At 44.7% G+C, this 17,115-nt stretch overlaps 1 protein-coding gene across 1 annotated transcript in view; it reads left to right on the top strand.

Moving 5' to 3' along the window:
- The window catches only part of LOC119972265 (probable aminopeptidase NPEPL1), a 65,078-nt gene that overhangs the window by 10,267 nt on the left and 37,696 nt on the right, over positions 1 to 17,115 (top strand). The window contains exons 5-7 of the mRNA XM_038808671.1: positions 7,438 to 7,519; positions 14,583 to 14,725; positions 15,903 to 15,980. Coding sequence (XP_038664599.1) covers positions 7,438 to 7,519; positions 14,583 to 14,725; positions 15,903 to 15,980 — 303 coding nt within the window. The remainder of the gene's footprint in view (positions 1 to 7,437; positions 7,520 to 14,582; positions 14,726 to 15,902; positions 15,981 to 17,115) is intronic.

The raw sequence follows: 17,115 nt of genomic DNA, 5'->3' as shown, positions 1-17,115 counted from the left end.
AAATCAGTACCTGTACACTTCCTGTCATAGCGAGTTATGTTGGACCTGCAGTAATAGTGGATAATGTGCTGTGCTTTTATATTTGTAGTAATTTAGAACATACTAGTCATGTATGAATAATCCAGATTTCCACAACTGCTTAAATTTGCCTTACTGATGAGCTTTGCTCAGTGTCAGGAATTTGATGCTATTATGGCCTCCCTGCTTGATCTACCCCCATTCACACTATTCAATGCTACATTAGAGTATGGAGAGACATCCTCCGGTCTGCCTGCTTGGAGATCATGGTTTGCTCATTCAAATAGTTTAATATCTTGTTGCTCGTTCTGGGTGAGTGTGCTTAACACTCAATTTGGCTCTGTTTCGTTACTTAGCTCTGGAGTCACCAGGTATCGTTAAGATACCGCCACAAGTTTCAAGGTCAAGTTCAAAGCAATAAAACCATACACCAATTAGTAAGTTCAAACAACTGAGTTTATTATAATACAATTATAATACTACCCTGCACACGCTAAGATGATTAAACTATTCCTACCACTAAATAAACCAATACTTATCTCAAAGGGAACTGCCGGATCAGGGGACAAGGCCTCTTGCTCTGCTCTGGTCTGCAGACTTCAGGTTCGTACGGGTTAAAAAGGGGTCAGGAGTGTCTATCTCTGGTAGCGATCGTTGTGAGACACTTACTTGCTGGCGGCTGCTGTCCCAAATCTCTCCTCTCTCTCGGTCAAGATCTTCTTTGGTAAAAGCTGGTCGAGATGCTGGTCCAGAGAGGAGGGCTGGTTAAGAAGAGCGAACTAAGTGTGGGACATGTCTTTTATAGGTCCTAGGGCTTCGCGCCCTTTTGGACGGACCCTTTGGGTCTCTTCCCAATCGATTTGTTTGAATCCCGCCAATACTGAGGCTATCTCTCGGCTACTGGGCGGGCCTTCAAGTGCTTTGTTTTCGAACCCCGCTGGTGCCGGGGTGTCTGGTTTCCCATACACTGTTGCAATCACTTCTCTATTTGTGTCCATTATCCCTGGGATCGTTCCATTGTTATGTTAACTATCCGCCATGATCCGTCGGGCTTCCTCACTGGCCAAATAGGTGCATTATTAGTTGAGGCTACTGTCCTAAGTACACCCTGCTCTAATAAGCTCTCTATAACCGTTCCAATTTCTCCCTCTGCTTCCAGGGGAAATTGGTACTGTTTGTGGTCTTGGGTCAGGCCCAGTAACTTGACCTTGTCCAGTCATTCTGCCGCAGTCGTGCCGGTGACTGGCAAATGCTGTCCTGTGTTTGTTCAAAACTGCCCTAACCTGTTTGTCCGTGCTAAGCGTGGTCGGGTCAAAACAATAGTTGTCTACTGCGCTAATCCTGTTTGCATACTCTCCTACTGTGAGAGTTGCGGGTGCTCTGTCAGATTTTGCCATTCGCCAGACACATTGATTTTCTGGATCGAACGACAGGCTGTGTGCATTCATGAAGTCAATGCCCAGTATGTGTTCTTCTGTGCGAGGCAGATTAACTAAAACAACGGGGTGTCTGGTGGATATATTCCCTAGCTGGATTGATACAGGGGCTGTAATGTGTCCCTGCTGCGAGTGACCTGTAAATCCGCTGAGTGTAATTGAAGCTGTAGTGGGCCACGTGTCTGCCTGTGGTGTAGTGGAGGAATTAATGGTAGTGCGGGACCCTCCTGTGTCCCAAAGTAATTCTATGGGCTTCTCTCTAATTTTTGCTGTGACCACCGGTCTTCCGGATTGGTCCCAGAGGGTGTCACAGACCCAAGTGGGGGAGCCCGAACACCGTCAGTCCGTTCCGTCCACATTGGTCTGTCCTGACTGCGTCTCTATACTGTGTATTGGCTTTGCTTTGTTCCTGGTCAGAGTACCTGTCTGCTGGACTCTCTGAGATCTCTGTGGGCCGTTGCATTCCCTTGCAAAATGCCCTAACTGTCCGCAGTTGTAACATTCCTGCGACTTCTGTGGGGGCTGTTCTTTCCTTCATTTACCCATGCGGGGTTTTGGTGCGCTCTTACTGCCTGTATATCTGCTGCAGCCTGAGCTTCTTCTGGGGTCTTAACTTTAACCTTGCCTTGGATGGATTGTTCCCAAGCGCGGGACAATCTTTTCAAAACCCATTTTTCATGATGGGCCTCTTCTGAGGGGTCATAACTGCTGCTGACATTCTGTCCTGCATCTGTGGCGTGGGAGATTATGGTGCGGGTCCATTTAACCATATTATCACGGGTTAAATGTGCGCGGTCTAAATCGCCAAAAACGGCAGTGAAATTAATCCACAGCCTTCCTGCGAATGCTGTGGGGTGCTCTGTCCTCTTCTGCCTACACTTATTTAGGCCTTCGACTGGGTCTCCTCTGTTGTACCCTATCACGTCTAAAATAGCTGTATGCATCTCTTCGAGGGTGCCTCCTCCAACGTTCTGTGGGTCAGGGAGGGCTGCTACAACCGATGAGTCTAAACTCAAAACTGTGAGCTTAACCTGCTCTCACTCATCCAGGCCGTACATGGTCGCCTGCTGTTTCACTTTCGCGAAAAGTTGGTGGGGGTCTGCAGTGGGGAGGAACGGGGTGATTTTCTCACACGCGTCCCTTAGTTGTGTTACAGTTAAGGGGGTGGTGTTACAGTTAAGGGGGTGGTGTATGTGACCTTGGGTGCGCCTTCTGTGGTTGCCTTTCTTTGGGTGGCGACTGGGTTCATAGGTGCGGGTGCTATCTGATCTGTGGGGGGTTGGGGCGCTTTCCTTTTCTGTTGCGCTGCTGGCGCACATGTTCCCTGAACATAGCGCTGCGCGGTTTCGCTCAATTCCTGCCAATCTGGGGCATTTTCCTCATTTAACTGGGTTCCAAATGTCTCTTGGAACCCATTCTGTACAGAAAGCTGAGATTGCAGCTGCGCAATCTGCTTCCTACATTTCGCACGATCCACTGTGCTTTGCCTTTGCTCAGTGGTGGCAGCATGGAGTGCTCTTAAAGCTGCCTTTAGGTCAGAGCATTGCCTTTGCAGTGCCTCTACCTGCTTCTCTGAATCTTCTCTTATCAGAACTGCGCGCTGCACATCCTGATAGGCTTTCTCATACTGGATTTGGGAACTGCTCAGATGGGCTAGACAAGACTGATGTGCCCTCTTGGCATCATCCACCTCTCTATCCTTCTCTGCCAACTTCTTTCTTAATTCTATGTTTTCCTTTTCAACATCGCAAATGTCGACTTTGCTCATTCTATTCTTTTCCTCTAATTCTTTGCGGAGCGTCCAACGACCTCCTCTGTGCCTCGCAATTGTACCAAGCAGGACACAATTGCCATTGGCTTACGTGCTTTACCTATGTTCTTTTTATGAATTTGAGAAAAGTTCTTCCACCAAGTATGTCCTATACTCCCGGGACCTGTCTCCTCATTCACACAAAATTCACTCCAAAGGGGCCATCCTTTCCCTTTGAGGTACTTCCTGAGTTCCAGCTCCCATACGGGACACTGATCTACTCTGCTACTGTTGGTCGCTGCGACCACGAACTGCTCTGGATTCAAGAGGCGTTCCATTGCCTGCATGGCCATTTCCTTTTCCTCTATGCTCTTTTAATTTGGAACGAGGGATGATAAGGCAATGCTTTTAAAATACGGGTACGGCTTTCGCTATGTTCCGACTTATAAAACTCCCGACGGTTTGTCGCAACAAAAATCTCTCGGTTTAACCTTACAACCCTGTTAGTTACGCATGCAAAAACACACTTCCGAATTATGAGTATTGATTTGAACTCCTTGAACACTTGTGGTTTTTCCTTTTTCCCAATTGGATTTCAGATTCAAATTTCTGGGTTCTCTCGGAGTGGGGGGGGGGCCACTTCTAATCGAGTCCCGGCTAGGAGTCGCCACTAAATGTTGCTCGTTCTGGGTGAGTGTGCTTAACACTCAATTTGGCTCTGTTTCATTGCTTAGCTCTGGAGTCGCCAGGTATCTAAGATACCGCCACAAGTTTCAAGGTCAAGTTCAAAGTAATAAAACCATACACCAATTAGTAAGTTCAAACAACTGAGTTTATTATAATACAATTATAATACTACCCATGCACACGCTAAGATGATTAAACTATTCCTACCACTAAATAAACCAATACTTATCTCAAAGGGAACTGCCGGATCAGGGGACAAGGCCTCTTGCTCTGCTCTGGTCTGCAGACTTCAGGTTGGTACGGGTTAAAAAGGGGTCAGGAGTGTCTGTCTCTGGTAGCGATCGTTGTGAGTCACTTACTTGCTGTCACTGTGCAATCACTTCTCTATTTGTGTCCATTGTCCCTGGGATCGTTCCATTGCTATGTTAACTATCCCGGAGATTGCCTCATTAGTATGCAGAATTGGCTTGGTGCAACCTGCTTGTGCTGCAAACATTGTCCATTTTAACCTGCAAGCTTTGCGTTCCTCCATTTTGTATTGAGGGAATGGCCAACTTCATGGAGAGACATCCTCCGGTCTGCCTGCTTGGAGATAATGGTTTGCTCATTCAAATAGTTTAATATCTCCACTTGTCAATCTGCTGGGACACAAATTATATTTTTGTACCACTTTTTTAACTACCTTCAAAATGTATAAATGTATCTATTGTAATGGTTTAAAAATGTCAGGAATAAAATGAAATGCAAACATCAAAAGAAATAACTTTTGTTTATATTGTGCCGATCACAATCTCAGGACGTCCCAAAGCTAGTGAAGTGCTTTAGAAATGTAGTCACTGTTGTAATGTCGGAAACAGCATCCAATTAACATGCAGCAAGCTCTCCCAAGCAGTGCTGGAAGATATGTTTTTGGGATGCTGGTTGAGTAATAAATATTGGCTCGGACACTGGGGGGCTTCCCCCGATCTTCTTTGAAACCGGTTCTATCCACCTAGAAGAAAAGATGGAGCTTTGGTTTGACCTGAAGAACACAACCCCCGACAGTTCATAAATCCCTCAGTACTGCACCATTAAATCTCTAGAGTCGAATGTATACCTACAACGTTTTGATTCAGAGACAAGAGTGTTAACACCGAGAAATAACTGACACTGCATGTATCAGCATGCTCCCTGCAGGTTTGGAAATTGAGCAAGATGAGTACGTTCAATGGGAGGGGATTGGAGATGTCTTGATTCAGTAGCATATGTCTTGTGCATGTATTGAGATTGCAACATAGTTTAATTGTAACCGTGAATCCTCTTGATGGTGGGAGTACTGTATGTCTAATTGGCAGGAGGTGACTAGTGGTGTTCCACAGGAATCTGTTTTGGGGTCTCAATTATTCACACTATTCATTAATAACTTGAATAATTGTGTAGAAAATCATATATTCAATTTTGGCGATGGTACAAAGTTAGGAAACATTGTAGACAACCTAGATAGATGATAGCATAAAATTGAAAGGAGACATTGACAGTCTAGGTGAATAGCAAAATCGTGGCAGATGGAATTTAATGTAAGTAAGTGTGAGCTTATCCATTTTGACCCAAAAAAGGATAGAGCAGAGTACTTTCTAAATGGAAAGAGGTTAGGTACAGTAAATGTCCAAAGAAACTCGGGCTCAGGTGCATAGATCCTTAAAATTCCATGAACAAGTGCAGAATATATTTTAAAAAGGCTAATGGAATGCTAGTCTTTATATCTAGAGGATTGGAGTATAAAGAGACGGGGGTTATGCTGCAGCTTTGGCAAAATCCTGGTTAGATCCCACTTGCAGTTACTATGAGCCATTCTGGGCACCACACCTTGGGGAGGAGATTTTGGCCTCGCAGGGAGTGCAACGTATGTTTACAAAAATTATATCTGGATTGCAGGAATTGAGTTACGAGGAGAGATTACACAAATTAGGCCTGTTTTCGAGATAATTTAGAAAGTTACGGGGTGATCTGATTGAAGGGCAGCACGGTAGCATAGTGGTTAGCATAAATGCTTCACAGCTCCAGGGTCCCAGGTTCAGTTCCCGGCTGGGTCACTGTCTGTGCGGAGTCTGCACGTCCTCCACGTGTGTGCGTGGGTTTCCTCCGGGTGCTCCGGTTTCCTCCCACAGTCCAAAGATATGCGGGTTAGGTGGATTGGCCATGCTAAATTGCCTGTAGTGTCCTAAAAAGTAAGGTTGGGGGGGGGTTGTTGGGTTACGGGTACAGGGCGGATACGTGGGTTTGAGTAGGGTGATCATGGCTCGGCACAACATCGAGGGCCGAAGGGCCTGTTCTGTGCTGTACTGTTCTATGAAAAGTATTCAAGATATTAACAGGGAAAGACTGGGGAGATAAAGATAAATTAGTTCCACTGGTTGGAGATTTTAAAACAAGGGGGAAAGTCTAAAAATTAGGGCCAGTCCGTTCAGGAGAAATGTTAGGAAGAACTTGTTCACTCAAAGGGTGGGAGAGGTTTGGAACTCTCTCCCACAAACAGCTGTTGAAGCTGGAACAGTTGTTAATATTAAATCTGTGACAGTTGTGTTAAGCAAAGATATTGGGGGGTATGGGCCAAAGGCAGGTATATGGAGTTGGGTCACAGATCAGCCATGATTTCATTGAATGGTGAAACAGATTCGAAGGGCTGAATGGCCTGTTCCTGAGTCAGTGGCCATTGCAAATTCAATAAGATAGAAGTGCCATAGAAAAATAGGAGCAGGAGGAGGCCATTTTGCCCTTCGTGCCTGCTCTGCCATTCATGATAATGGCTGATCATCCAACTCAATAGCCTAACTCCCCCTTCCTCCAATATCCTTAGGTCCCCTTTGCCCCAAGTACTATATCTTTAACTGCTTCTTGGAAACATACAATGTTTTGGTCTCAACTACTTCCTGTGGTAACAAGTTCCACAGACTCGCCACTCTCTGGTGAAGAAATGTCTCCTCATCTCTGTCCTCAATGGTCTACCCTTTATCCTCAGACTGTGACCCTTGGTTCTGGATATCACCACCATCGGGAACATCCTTCTTGCACTAACAACCCTGTCTAGTCCTGTTAGAATTTTATAGGTTCCTATGAGATCCCCCCTTCATTCCTCTGAACTCCAGCGAATACAATCCATGTAGGATTGCTTTAATGAAGTTGTAATGTTTTTCTGCTAATTACCTGTTCATGAATTTCCTTTTGTCAGTTTGTGTGCATTAGCTGTTTCTAGATTAAAAGTTTGTCTGTCTTGTTCTTCGTAATGCTGCGCATTAATTGAGTCCATCACTCTTCATGGAGCTCGATAGTACTACAGCCTGATATAGAAATGCTATGCTCCACATTTACCTAAAGTTGCTTTAATTTTGTTACAGCAAGGAAATGACTTGTTAATTCAGCTGAGTAATGAATGTTGTAAGTTTTAAAAAATAGTATAGTAAATTAGATCCGAGAGAATGAGTTTGGTTGATTTTCACATTTTTGAGTTTTCATTTTTTTTTTCCCCTTATGAAAGATTCATTTAAGATTTTTTTTTCCTTTGACCAGGAAATTGAACTTGTTGGATCTGAGCTGGGCATTATTCCCACTGTCATCCGTGGAGAAGAACTTAATGACAGGGGTTTTGGAGGTAATGTCTATTGAATAAATGCTGCTTTTAGGAGATCAACATTATGGCATTGTTAAAGCTGGAAGGTAAACATTAAACAGCCAGATGTGACTAAATCAGAACCTTTTCCAAGACTTCCTTAGCTTTAACAAAGACTGTAGGAGGTTGCAGGTGCCAGGAAATATAAAATTATCCATAATTTCCTGTCAGCTGCTCCCTGCAAGCATCACTCTGAACCTTTCAACGCGGGAGTGGGAAATTAGCTATCAAAGGAATACAGATAAATTTAGTTTGAGGAACTAAGCTGACAACAAGCAGGTGTTATTTGATGTAAACAGTTCCCAAGGTGTTAGGACTGGAAAAGTGGAATAAATATTTTAAGATGAATGGTAGTAGGACACTGCACAGGAAAGGATGCTGACGTTATTGTTGAACAGTTTGTTAAAATCAATCGTACAGTAAGCAACATCAGGATGACTCCTTGCTCCTGCTAACCTTGAATCAGTGACAGGGATACAGAATCTCTAATTGCGAGGCTCTTCACACAGTAATGCGCAATTACTATTGCTCTGAGTGTGTAGCTAGCGGTTACCAAGGGGCAATGGTGAGCTGATTCAACATTATTTGGTGTAATTTGGGTGACTGGAGTGGGGCAGTCTGGTTATTAATGGGTACAGAGAAGGGGATAATAGTGGGTATTGAGAGAGAAAATACAGAAATGTAAGGAAAGAAAAAATAAAAGAAAGCTTACTTACATTTTCAGGATTTGAAGATATATAAATAAAATGACCCATGATAAATTATAGCTACAAGCTGTGACCAGGGAAATGCATTTGGAAAAGGGGATTGAACAATCGTTTTGGATTTAGCTGCTTCACATAAAAGATGGTGAATTTGTGGAATAGACTGTCGAGGGAGACAGTGGAGATGTCCAGCATTGCTCAATTCTCGAGCAAACAGCAACTAAGATATAGAATATAGGCCTATATATATTTTTTTTAAACTTTGGGAACATTTAAATGGACCACAATGCTCCCAGTACTGCACATTTTCAATGTTCAACTTTCCACAAAATGGAACTTTAAAAAATGGTTTATACCTTTTCAAGTGTTTAGTATTCCTGATGCTGGAATTAAGTATTCTTTGCAGAAATTTTATGCAACCTTTTATAACCTTGGAATTAGGCCATTGTGCTACATAAACCATCAAGGAGTAGGAGCATATTGATTATATTACAGGACTCTTAGTCCAAAGGCCTTGGCTATCGATTTGAACATGTGAGCTTATATCCCATCACAGCAGCTGCAAAATTTAAATTAGGTTAATTAAATAAATCAGTATTAGTAAAGCCAGTATTAGTAAAGATGTCAGAATGTCTTGATCCATTGCAATTTGCATACCGCCACAACCGGTCGACAGCAGATGCAATCTCACTGGCCCTACACTCATCCCTGGAGCATCTCGACAACAAGGACTCCTATGTCAGACTCCTGCTCATTGACTACAGCTCCGCCTTCAACACCATAATCCCAGCCAAGCTCATATCCAAACTCCAAAACCCAGGACTTTGTACCTCCCTCTGCAACTGGATCCTCAACTTCCTAACCAATAAACCTCAATAAATAAGGATAAACAACGACACCTCCACAATCGTCCTCAATACCGGGGCCTCACAAGAGTGCGTATTTAACACCCTTCTATACTCCCTATACACACACGACTGTGAGGCAAAATGTGGCGCCAACTACATCTACAGGTTTGCTGATGACATAACCGTAGTGGGACGGATCTCAAACAACAATGAGTCAGAATACAGGAGGGAGATAGAGAATCTAGTGGTGTGACGTAACGACAACAATCTCTCCTTCAATGTCAGCAAAACTAAGGAGCCGGTCATTTACTTCAGGAATCGAAGTATCATACACATCCCTGCCTACATCAATGGGACTGAGGTGGAGATGGTTGACAGCCTCAAATTCCTAGATGTGCACATCACCAAAATCTGTCCTGGTCCACGTCGATGCTACAACCAAGAAAGCACAACAACGTCTTTACTTCCTCAGGAAACTTAAGGAAATTCGGCATGTCCACGTTGACTCTTACCAATTTTTTACAGATACACCATAGAAAGCATCCTATCTGGCTGCATCACAGCTTGGTATGGCTACACCTGCTCAGCCCAAGATGGTAAGAAACTACAGAGTCGTGAACACAGCTCAGTCCACATCCAAACTCGCTTCCCATCCATACACCTCCTACTCCCTTGGGAAAGTGAGCAGCATAATCAAAAACCCCTCCCACCCAGGTTATTCTCTCTTCCAACCTCTTAGATCGGGCAGGAGATACAAAAGTCAGAGAATACGGACTAACAGATTCAAAAACAGCTTTTTCCTGGCTGTTACCAGACTCCTGAATGACCCACTTATGGACTGAACTGATCTCTCCGTGCATCTTCTGTACTGAGTATCACTACACTCTGTATCCTTCACCCGACGTCTATGTATTTACATTGTGCATTTACCATATGTCCTATTCTTTGTCATGTATGGAACGATCTGCCTGGACTGTACACAGAACAATACTTTTAACTGTACCTCGGCACACATGACAATAAATCTAAATCAAGTCAGATGACGCTTTTACTGGTGGCTTATAAAGCCCATCTGATTAAGGAATAACATTTATTTTTCATTTATGGGATGTTGACGTCGCTGGTTAGGCCAGCATTTATTGCACATCCCTAGTTGTCCCTTAGAAAGTGGTGGTAAGTTGGCGTCTTGAACTGCTGCATTCCTTCAATGTAGGTACACCCACTGTGCTGTTAGGGAGGGAGTTCCAGGATATTGCCCCAGCGACAGTGAAGGAGCAGCGATATATTTCCAAGTCAGGGTGGTGAGTGACTTGGAGGAGAACCTCCAGGTGGTGGGGTTTCCGGGTATCTGCTGCTTTTGTCCTTCTACATGGGAGTGGTTGTGGGTTTGGAAGGTGATGTCTGAGGAACCTTGGTGAGTTACTGCAGTGCATCTTGTAGATGGTACACACGGCTGGCACTGTTCGTCGGTGGTGGAGGGTTTGAATGTTTGTGGAAGGGGGAGCAATCAAGCAGGCTGCTTTGTCCTGAATGGTGCTGAGCTTCACTCTGTTGTTGGAGCTGCACTCATCCAGGCAAGTGGAGATTATTCCATTACACTCCTGACTTGTGGCTTGCAGATGGTGGACAGGCTTTTTGGGGGTCAGAAGGTGAGTTACTCGCCGGAGGATTCCTAGCCTTTGACCTGCCCCTTGGTAGCCACAGTATTAATACGGCTAGTCCAGTTCAATTTCTGATCAATGGTAACCCCGAGGATGTTGATTGTGCGGAATTCAGCGATGGTAATGCCATTGAATATCAAGGGGAAGTGGTTATATCCTCTCTTGTAGGAGATGGCCATTGCCTGGCACTTGTGTGGCGTGAATGTAACTTGCCATGTGACAGCCTCAGCCTGCATATTGTCCAGATCTTGCTGCATTCGGACATGAACTGATTCCTTATCTGAGGAGTCATGAATGGTGCTGAACATTGTTGTCATCTGGATACACTCCCACTTATGATGGAAGGGAAGTAGGGAGGTAATTGATGAAGCAGCTGAAGATGGTTGGGTCGAAGACATTACCCCAAGTAACTCCTGCACTGATGTCCTGGAGATGAGATGACTGACCTCCAACCACACAACCATCTTCCTTTATGTCAGGTATGACTCCAACCAGTGCAAAGTTTTTCCCCTGATTCCCATTGAATCCAGTTTAGCTTGAGCTCCTTGATGCCGTACTCGGTCAAATGTTGCCTTGATGTCAAGGACAGTCGCTCTCCCCTCACCTCTGGTATTCAGCTCTTTCTGCCCATGTTTGAACCAAGGCTGTAATGAAGTCAGGAGCTGAGTGACCCTGGCAGAACCCAAACTGAGTGTCTATGAGCAGGTTATTGCTGAGTAAATGCTGCTTGATAACTGTTAATGAGTCCTTCCATCACTTTGCCTATGTTGAAGAGCAGACTGATGGATTTGTCCTTTTTCTTGTGTACAGGATACACCTGGGCAATTTTCCACATTGCCGTGTAGATGCCAGTGTTGTAGCTATACTGGAACAGCTTGGCTAGGGGTGCGGCAAGGTCTGGAGCACAAGTCTTCAGTACTATTGCTGGGATGTTGTCAGGGCCCATAGCCTGTGCAGTATCCAGTGCTTTCAGCCGTTTCTTGATATCACAAGGAGCGAATCGGATTGGCTGAAGACTGACATCTGTGATGCTGAGGACCGAGATGAATGAATGAATATCGCTTATTGTCACAAGTAGGCTTCAAATGAAGTTACTGTGAAAAGCCCCTAGTCGCCACATTCTGGCGCCTGTTCGGGGAGGCTGGTACGGGAATTGAACCGTGCTGCTGGCCTGCTTTGGTTGGCTCTCAAAGCCAGCGATTTAGCCCTGTGCTCATCCTCTCGGCATTTCTGGCTGAAGATTATTGCGAATACCTCAGCCTTGTCTTTTGCAGAAATGTGCTGGGCTCCTGCATCATTGAGGGTGGGGATATTTGTGGAGTCTCCTCCTCCAGTGAGTTGTTTAATTGTCCACCACCATTTAGGGCTGGATGTGGCAGGACGACAGAGCTTAGATCTGATGCGTTTCTTGTGGAATCACTTGCCTCTGTCTATTACTTGCTGCTTATGCTGTTTGACACACACACACACAAAGTCCTATGTTGCAGCTTCACCAGGTTGACATCTCATTTTTCAGTATGCCTGATGTTGCTACTGGCATGCTCTCCTGCACTCTTCATTTAACCATGGTTGCCCTCCTGGCTTGGTGGTAATGGCAGAGTGAATAAAGAAAAGTACAGCATAGGAACAGGCCCTTCAGCCCTCCAAGCGTGTGCCGACCATGCTGCCCGTCTAAACTAAAATCTTCTACACGTCCTGGGTCCGTATCCCTCTATTCCCATCCTATTCATGTATTTGGCAAGATGCCCCTTAAACGTCACTATCGTCCCTGCTTCCACCACCTCCTCTGGCAGCAAGTTCCAAGCACCCACTATCCCCTGTGTAAAAAAAAAACTTGCCTTGCCCCTTGCACCTTAAACCTATGCCCCCTAGTAATTGACTCCTTCACCCTGGGAAAAAGCCTCTGACTATCCACTCTATCTATGCCCGTCATAATTTTTTATACCTCTATCAGGTCGCCCCTCAACCTCTGTCGTTCCAGTGAGAACAAACTAAGTTTATTGAACCTCTCCTCATAGCTAATGCCCTCCATACCAGGCAACATCCTGGTAAATCTCTTCTGCACCCTCTCTAAAGCCTCCACATCCTTCTGGTAGTGGGGCGACCAGAATTGAACACTATACTCCAAGTGTGGCCTAACTAAGGTTTTATACAACTACAACATGACTTGCCAATTTTTATACTCAATGCCCCAGCTAATGAAGGCAAGCATGCCGTATGCCTTCTTGACTACCTTCTCCACCTGTGTTGCCCCTTTCAGTGACCTGTGGACCTGTACACCTAGATCTCTCTGACTGTCAATACTCTTGAGGGTTCTACCATTCACTGTATATTCCCTACCTGCATTAGACCTTCCAAAATGCATTAGCTCGCATTTGTCCGGATTAAACTCCATCTGCCATCTCTCCGTCCAAGTCTCCAAACGATCGAAATCCTGCTGCATCCTCTGACAGTCCTCATCGCTCTCCGCAATTCCACCAACCTTTTCAGACTAATCAGACCAGTTACATTTTCCTCCATTTCATTGATATATACTACGAACAGCAAAGGTCCCAGCACTGATCCCTGAGGAACACCACTAGCCACAGCCCTCCAATTAGGAAAGCACCCTTCCACTGCTGCTCCCTGCCTTCTGTGACCTAACCAGTTCTGTATCCACCGTGCCAGGTCACCCCTGCTCCCGTGTGACTTCACCTTTTGTACCAGTCTGCCATGAGGGACCTTGTCAAAGGCCTTACTGAAGTCCATATGGACAACAGCCACTGCCCTACCTGCATCAATTATCTTTGTGACCTCCTCGAAAAACTCTTATCAAGTTAGTGAGACACGACCTCCCCTTCACAAAACGGTGCTGCCTCTCGCTGATGCGTCCATTTGCTTCCAAATGGGAGTAGATCCTGTCTCGAAGAATGTGGGAAATGCCGGGCCATGAGGTTGCTGATTGTGGTTAAATACAATTCTGCTGCTGCCCACAACGCCTCATGGATGCCCAGTCTTGAGTTGCTAGATCTGTTCAATGGCTATCCCATTTGGCATGGTGGTAGTGCCACATAATATGATAGAGGATATCCTCAGTGTTAAGACGGGACTTTGTCACCACAAGGACTGTGCGGTGGTCACTTCTACCGATACTGTCATGGATGCATCTGTGGCAGACAGATTGATGAGGATGAGATGAAGTATGTTTTTCCCTCTTGCAGGTTCCCTCACCACCTGCTGCAGTCCCCAGTCTAGCAGCTATGTCCTTTAGGATCCGGCCAGCTCGGTCTGTAGTGGTACTATCGAGCCACTCTTGGTGATGGATATTGAAATCGCCCACCCAGAGCATATTCTGTGCCTTTGCCACCCTCTGTGCTTCCTCCAAGTGGTGTTCAACATGGAGGAGTACTGATGGAGAAGGAAATTTGCCATCCTTACCTGGTCTGGTCTGTTTGTGATTCCAGGCCCACAGCAATGTGGTTGACTCTCAGTTGCCCTACCAAATAGCCCTAGAAAGCCACTCATTTGTTCAAAAGGCAACTCCCCACCACCTGCTCAAAAGAATGAGCAATAAGTGATGACTTTATCAATGTCCGCATCCTGTAAATTAATTTAAAGAAACATTATGTTGAAGTGCAGAGTTATTAGCCCTCATGTGTTCAGGTTTGTAGCCTTGAATCTGGTTCCTTTGAATATGTAGCCCAACTGTATTATTTAAGTGTGAACTGAGATCTTAACTGCAAAGTTCATTGTACTTCAATTCTCATTGTAATTGGATTGTTGCAATATGTGTTAGCGATCCTTTCATTTTGCTTCCATCGAGTATACATTTGATTTGGATTTGGCTTTTCAGGAATCTATGGAGTTGGAAAAGCTGCAGTGACCCCACCTGCTCTGGCAATACTTAGTCACAAGCCAGAGGATGCTACACAAACGATAGCCTGGGTTGGCAAGGGTATTGTTTACGACACTGGTGGTCTCAGCATCAAATCAAAGGTGAAGCAACTTTCCTGTTTTGTTATTTCTTACCTTTTTTTGGTCACTCTCCCGAGACCAAATTTAGAATGAACAAATCTGATCCAATATTTTAATTGTTAAATGTCGTATATTTTATGAATTAAAAGTTAAGTATGCAAGTAGGATGAAATCCAATATATTTTGTTTTCCATACATTTAGAGGGGACAAGTGCACATGGAGATTTACATACCCAATAGAGTAACACGGGTTTCCAACACCAGGCTTTGCTGCCTGTCCATTAGAATTATCCTTAAAATATCACAGCTGGCACATGTTTGCTGTGAATTCCTTTATTTATTCTTAACTCACAGACACTGTTTAAAAATGTTGCTGCCTTTCACTGTGAATAGTTTATGTTTGGTATTATGTTTAGCAATGCCTGTGCAAATATCAAAAAATCTTTACTGACCTGACTGACAAAAAAACTGTACAAGTGCAAGAGCTCATATTTAGGCACGGCCAAATGCCATAGTTTACCCATTTTTTTTTTTTACATAGAATTTACAGTGCAGAAGGAGGCCATTCGGCCCATCGAGTCTGCACCGGCTCTTGGAAAGAGCATCCTACCCAAGGGCAACACCTCCACCCTATCCCCATAACCCAGTACCCCACCCAACACTAAGGGCAATTTTGGACACTAAGGGCAATTTATCATGGCCAATCCACCTAACCTGCACATCTTTGGACTGTGGGAGGAAACCGGAGCACCCGGTGGAAACCCACGCACACACGGGGAGGATGTGCAGACTCCACACAGACAGCGACCCAAGCCGGAATCGAACCTGGGACCCTGGAGCTGTAAAGCGATTGTGCTATCCACAATGCTACCGTGCTGCCTGTCACTAATTGACAGCAGTCTTACAGAAGCAATCATAGCTCCAGATTAAGACTGTATGGTGTTGATGACATTAATCTGTGATTTTCATTTATAGTACAGAATCTGTGTAGTTAAATAGCACAGTATGATGAATGCAATGAAAAACTCAGGAACCACAACTCGGGTTTAAAGAAAAATATTGTATTCTGATATTGTAAATTGTAATATTGTAAAGCACCACCATTAAAATTCATGCCTTTTTAAAAATTGTGTAATTAACTTACTGCAGTTTAACTGTATCTGTAAGTATGAGAGTTGAATTGGTCTCCTTTTTGTAGACGTGCATGCCAGGTATGAAGAGGGATTGTGGGGGTGCTGCCGCTGTCCTCGGAGCTTTCAGAGCTGCTGTGAAACAGGTAAACAGGTGAATATATACCTTTCTGTTTCCTGCAGAACTTGTATTAAATGAATTTTTTAATTTGTGAAACAAGTTTCAGAGATTCTTGTTCTTTTCCTTTGTCTTCCATTCCTGAAGCTGATTTTTGCTGATACAGCGTAATGTGCATGGGCCAACATCTACTGATCTAAGTGATCTAAGGTTCCAGAGGACTGGAGAATAGTCAACGTTGTCCTTTTGTTTAAGAAGGGAAGCGGGGATAATCCAGGTAATTGTAGGCCGGTGAGCCTGACGTCAGTGGTGGGGAGGCTGTTGAGAAGATACTGAGGGACAGGATTTATTCACATTTGAAAGTGAATGGACTTTATAGCGATAGGCAACATGGTTTTGTGCAGGGAAGGTCATGACTTACCAACTTGACAGAGTTTTTTCAGCAGATGCCAAAATTAATTAATGAGGGAAAGGCTGTGGATGTCATCTACATCGACTTTTGTAAGGCGTTTTGTGTTGCTCCTGGCATGCTCTCCTGCACTCTTCATTGAACCAGGGTTGATCCCCTGGCTTGGTGGTAATTGTAGAGTGGGGTATATGCCGGGCCACGAGATTGCAGATTGTGGTTGAGTGGAATTCTGCTGCTGCTGATGGCCCACAGAACCTCATGAGTGTCCAGATCTGTTCGAAGTCAATTCCATTTAACCCAGTGGTAGTGCCACACCACACAATGGAGGGTATCCTCAATGTGAAGACTGTGCGCAGGTCACTTCTACCAATCCCGTCATGGACAGGTGCATCTGCATGGGCAGGATGAGGTCAAGTAAGTTTTTCCCTCTTGTTGGTTCCCTCACCATCTGCTGCAGTCCCAGTCTAGCAGCTTTATCCCTTAGGACCCGACCTGCTCACTTTGTGGTGGTCCTACCGAGGCACTCTTGGTGATGTGATGGACATTGAAGTCCTCGACCCAGAGCATATTCAGTTCCTTTGCCACTCTCCATGCTGCCTCCAAGTGGTGTTCAACATGGCAAAGTACTCCCTCCAGATGGGATTTTATGACAATAGTTTCATGGCCACCTTTTCATTCGAGATATTTTTATTGAGTTTAAATTCCATCCTAGCCCCCAGATTATTACCCTGTGACTCTGGACCGCTACTCCAGT

Source organism: Scyliorhinus canicula, chromosome 10, assembly GCF_902713615.1.
Source record: "Scyliorhinus canicula chromosome 10, sScyCan1.1, whole genome shotgun sequence".
NCBI lineage: Eukaryota > Metazoa > Chordata > Chondrichthyes > Carcharhiniformes > Scyliorhinidae > Scyliorhinus > Scyliorhinus canicula.
The sequence above is the reverse complement of the archived record's forward strand: the minus strand, read 5'-3'. Positions and strand labels throughout refer to the sequence as shown.